The sequence below is a fragment of the Phaethon aethereus genome, assembly GCF_964289735.1.
Source record: "Phaethon aethereus genome assembly, chromosome: 16".
NCBI lineage: Eukaryota > Metazoa > Chordata > Aves > Phaethontiformes > Phaethontidae > Phaethon > Phaethon aethereus.
The window spans coordinates 3,932,703-3,937,188 of record NC_138592.1 but is presented as its reverse complement, the minus strand read 5'-3'; the positions used below and the strand labels follow the sequence as shown (position 1 = coordinate 3,937,188).

The 4,486-nt window shown below is 55.2% G+C and overlaps 1 protein-coding gene across 1 annotated transcript; it reads right to left on the bottom strand.

Moving 5' to 3' along the window:
* Positions 1-330: 330 nt before the first annotated feature.
* HRH3 (histamine receptor H3) lies at positions 331-2,942 on the bottom strand (the record flags this gene model as incomplete). Its single annotated transcript, XM_082007250.1, has 3 exons — positions 2,552-2,942; positions 2,138-2,304; positions 331-1,215 (listed from the first exon to the last, which is right to left on the bottom strand). The coding sequence occupies exons 1-3, from the start codon at positions 2,760-2,762 to the stop codon at positions 331-333; spliced, it is 1,263 nt and encodes a 420-aa protein (XP_081863376.1). The 5' UTR covers positions 2,763-2,942.
* Between the last annotated feature and the right edge of the window lie 1,544 nt (positions 2,943-4,486).

The window sequence follows — 4,486 nt, the reverse complement described above, 5'->3', positions numbered from 1 at the left end:
CGTTAGATAATTATTTTGGGGTTTTAGTTTTTTATTTTTCCGTATTTTAGCAAAACGCCGGTGCTGCTCAGGCTGACTAGGTGGCAGCAGAGCTCTTTCGTGGCACCTGCAAGTGGAGGACACAGATTTCACTGCCTGTGATTGATGTCAAAAAAACCCGTATCCTGTGTGATTTTGTTGTTGATGGACTAGAATAAAGGAATAGTGGTCTCACTGCTGCTTTCCTTGCATGCCCCAGATCAGTGCTCCCGGGTTCTTCCAAGGAAACAAGCTACAGGACTTTTCCATAACACGGGTGTATTAAAACAAGGCTCTTCTCATCCACACACTTCACTTCCAGCAGTTCTGAAGGGGATCGTGAGGTTGGATCTTTAGCTTCTTGGGACAGAGGAGTTTCATAAAAGCTCTTCTGAAGCTGTAGTGGCAGAGAGGGTAAAGGACAGGGTTGACAGCTGAGTTGATCCACAGCAGCCAAAAGGAAGTCTCGTACCAGTAGTCAGAGATGCAGTGGCCATGGCAGCCAGCACGGATGATCATCAGGAGAGTGTATGGTGCCCAACAAATCCCAAAAATACCCACGATTATTGCCAGTGATTTAGCCACTTTCTTGTCTCTAGAGAGCCTGAAGCGTTGAGTCATGCTCTGGGACACTATCTTCATCCGTTTCTCTAAGGACAGAGTAGATGCTGAATTATTACAGCTCTTTTTGTTGCAACACTTGGGTTTCCCAGAGCACTTGGAGCTTGTTGACAGCAGGTCTTTGGCACCCAGGCTGGCAGTGGAGGCTGCTGCTCGAGCTTTGCTCTTAGAGAGGGTGAGGGTTTCAGCTGGCTCCTTCTGCTCCCACTTACAGCATTTCAAAGAAAGCTTTGCTTCTGGGCTCATTTCCATCTCTTCAGTGAAGGACTGGTTGTGCACTTCATGGAAAATATCCAGGCGTATTTTGGTACGCTTCTGTATGTTCAGGTAAATGCTCAGGTTGAAAAACATTACACTGATGAAAGGGGTGAAAAACTCCAGCGTAGAGGCTGTCATGAGAAAATACCAGTTGTAGAAAAATTCAGCATAGCATTCCCCAGTGGGTATGATACTCCGGCCTGATATGTACTCCCAGCTGATAATGGCAGGTCCGTACAGCAGGAACGCTAATACCCATACCATCACCATCTTCAGCACCGCTCGCTTGGTGTTGCCTTGCTGGGCTCTGTAGGCGACCTGCAACGGGGAAACCTTTTCTTAAGTATGGCCACACACCCCAGCTGGTTGAGGCTCTTCACAAATGAACTGTTAGCATTCCTGGTAAAGTTGCCAGGCAATACCCCAGCAGTCTAACAAATTCATATGCCATAGGCAACAGGAGCAATTGCTAGATAAATCACACTCCTGCAGGGAAGACTTAGAACCGTCATCTTGCAGCTCCAAAACCAGACATGGCTTCTGCTTAGTGGAAATGTACTGACTTGGTTGGAGCCTGGCAGTCCGCCGCACCCCGCCACTTGCCTGAGTTGTCCACAGCTACTCTCTGTAAGCCCAGGGAGAGGCATGCCTCAAACTCCTGGGCTAGGCAGGCACCTAACTCTGGTTCTCTCTGAGCCTGTAGCCAATCCACGTTGAATTTAGTTGGAGTCAGGGCACGAGCATACAGCAGTGGATCTGATCTGCCTGCGAATCGCTCATTACTTCCTGCGAAAGGCTAAGCATTTTCATCTCGCCATGTACCCAGAGACCCCGGGGTTGTGCCCTGCCGAAGTTGGTACTGCAATCCACTGTCTTGGTAGCCAGGGAGAAGCTGGGAGTCTGACCGCAATCCGCTTGTTTGTCCGGGAGATAATAAGCCCCTGCAAGTTAGTAACAGCTCTGCTTACCTCGTTGACTCACTTGTGCACCGCTATCCTGTCCTCTGGGAAGGGAACACCTGCACAATGGGGTCTGAACCTTAAATGATTTAATTATGCCAGAAACACTAATCTGAAGCCACAGCTGAATTACATATTTGTGGATAATTATTGCTTTCCATCACCAGGCTGAAAGATTCATAATTTCTGGAGGATTGAAAGAGCTTTTAATTATTGCAGAGAATCTGGAGAATAGAGCAGGAGGGGAGGTACTCCCTCTCAGCTGCCATGACAGGACTCACCGCTCTTGTGACCGAGAGGAATCTGTCATAGCTAATCAGTACGATGTTGAAGACCGAAGAGGTGCAGAGCAGGTAATCAACTACCAGCCAGAGTTTGCAGAGGCTTCTCCCGAAGATCCATCTCCCCGTCAGCACATAGGGCACGTACAAGGGGATGCAGAAGGCGCCTGCAACCAGAGGGGCCCGTTCCCACCGAGACGCGGGACCCTGCACCGGCGCTGCCCCCGCGGAGCCGCAGCCGCCGGGCAGGCTCCCTCCCGCGCCTCGCAAGAGCCCCGCACCGGCGCGCCCGGAGGGACCCCGGGACTGCGGGCGAGCGGCGGGGGCAGCGCGGGCGCCCCTGCCCGCCCCGGCGAGCGCGCGCTGCCTGCCGCGAAGTTGCGGCCGGGCCGGGCCGGGGGGGCGGCACTTTACCTACTAGAAAATCCGAGATGGCCAGGTTGAGGAGGAAGAAGTTGTTCTGGGTGCGCAGGCTGGCGTCCGCCACGAAGGCCAGCATCACCAGCGCGTTGCCGGCCACGGTGACGGCGATCAGCAGGGCCATCGCCGCGCCCAGCGCCGCTGTGCTGGCGGCGGCGAAGCGCCCGGCGGCGCCGGAGGCGTTCAGCGCCCCGCCGCTCTCCATGGCCCGCGCCGCTCCGCGCCGCGCCGCATCCGCGGGGCTGCCGGCCCACCCGGGCCCGCCCCGGCCCGGCCCGCCTCCCCGCCCCTCTGGGGGCCGCAGCTCCGCGCTGCCCTGCGGCCAGTGGGATCGGCACTCCAGCCCTCAGCGTCCCTGCGTCCCCCCGGAGCATCCCTGCATCCTCCAGAGCAACCTGCATCCCCCAGAGCTTCCCTGCATCCCTCTAGAGCACTCCTGCATTCCCCCTTCCCCTCTCAACCCAGGAGCATCTCTACATTCCTCCTTCTCCCTCAACCTGGGAGCATCCTCGAATTCTCCCAGAGTATCATTGCATTGCCCGCAGGAACATCCCCCCATCTCCCCAAAGCATCCCCCCCAAGATAAAGGCCATGGGGAGTGCTTATGGTTCCTGCCTCGGGGTCTCTGCCTCGATGGATAGGAGTGGAGGTCAAGGCTTAACATGTCTTTTAATCAGAGGTCAGCCAGGAGTGCTGTCTGGGCAGGCGGAGGAAAGAGGGAGATGCCCTTGACCGTGCTGCTCACTGGCAGCAGGCAACTCTTAACCAAGTCGCCATGCCACATGGTCTGCAAACCAAGGAGTCCTCGCCCGCAGTCCCCAGCTCCAGGGGGATGATTGATGCTCCCTCCTCACTCCGCTTGCTTAGCTTTTCATAGCTAAAGAGCTTTTTTTTGAATCCTTTCTTCAGTTGGTGATACTCCAGGGTGAAGTTACCTACTCTGTAAACCCCCTGTGCACAGTGCCTGCTCCAGACCTCAGGAGTGGAAACATCTTCACGGGTGTCGTGTCGCCGGGGTAGGGTCAGCTCACCACAGTCACCACCTCTGGAGAACGGCCCAGGGACGCGCAGAGCAGCACGAGAGGGATAGTGGCTGGACAGCCTGGCCAAGCGCCTTTCTTTCTGGGGAAGTCTGGTAAGTTGTGTACATCTTTGAAGAACAGAGATCAAAAAAGCAAAGCAAGAAAATTGTGCAAACCCAGAAACGCGCACGAAGCTAATGCCCAGGGGGTTTGCCGCCTTCTGATTACTCCAAATGCTGTTTTCACGTCGGGAGCTGTTACAGTCTCACAGAAATCCTCCTCAAACCCACCACTCCAGCCACTGTCTCGATAGCAGATGCTGATCCTGCTGGGAGGAGGCTGAAAGGGCTCTTGTAAATCACGCTAAAACATTAGCAGCCAGCAGAGCTGGGAGGCGAGAGCACCTCGCAGCGCAGGCAGGGAGCCTGCCAAGGGCTCCTGCAGCGGTGGCCGTTGGTGGCACCCGCCAAAGGGTGGCCTCCAGCAAGGACCAGCCTCAACCTGTCCCTTAGCTTGCCCAACCCTGAGACAACATGCCGGCTCCACGTTTAGACCCAGGCTTTCTTTTTCCAGGTGCTGTGCAGGGGCAGTGCTGGCAGGCTATGCCTGATGGGCAGGCCTGCAACTGCCTGACTTGGCTTCCTCAGGGAGCCAAGTGTCCCCAGGCCACTCCATGAAGCAGAGGACTCAATCCCCGTCGCTGCCGCGTCCCGACGGAGGATGTCACTGTGGGCTCGTGGGAGCCGCGGGTGGGAGAGCGGAGGATGCTGCGTGTGCGACAGACTCCTGGTCAGCGGGATAATGGTCACATTCTGTGACTGTTTGCGATCTGGTGTTATTTGTAATCTCTAGCTATTCAGACAATCATTAGTATCCATTAAAATATTTACAAATTCAAAATTATTGT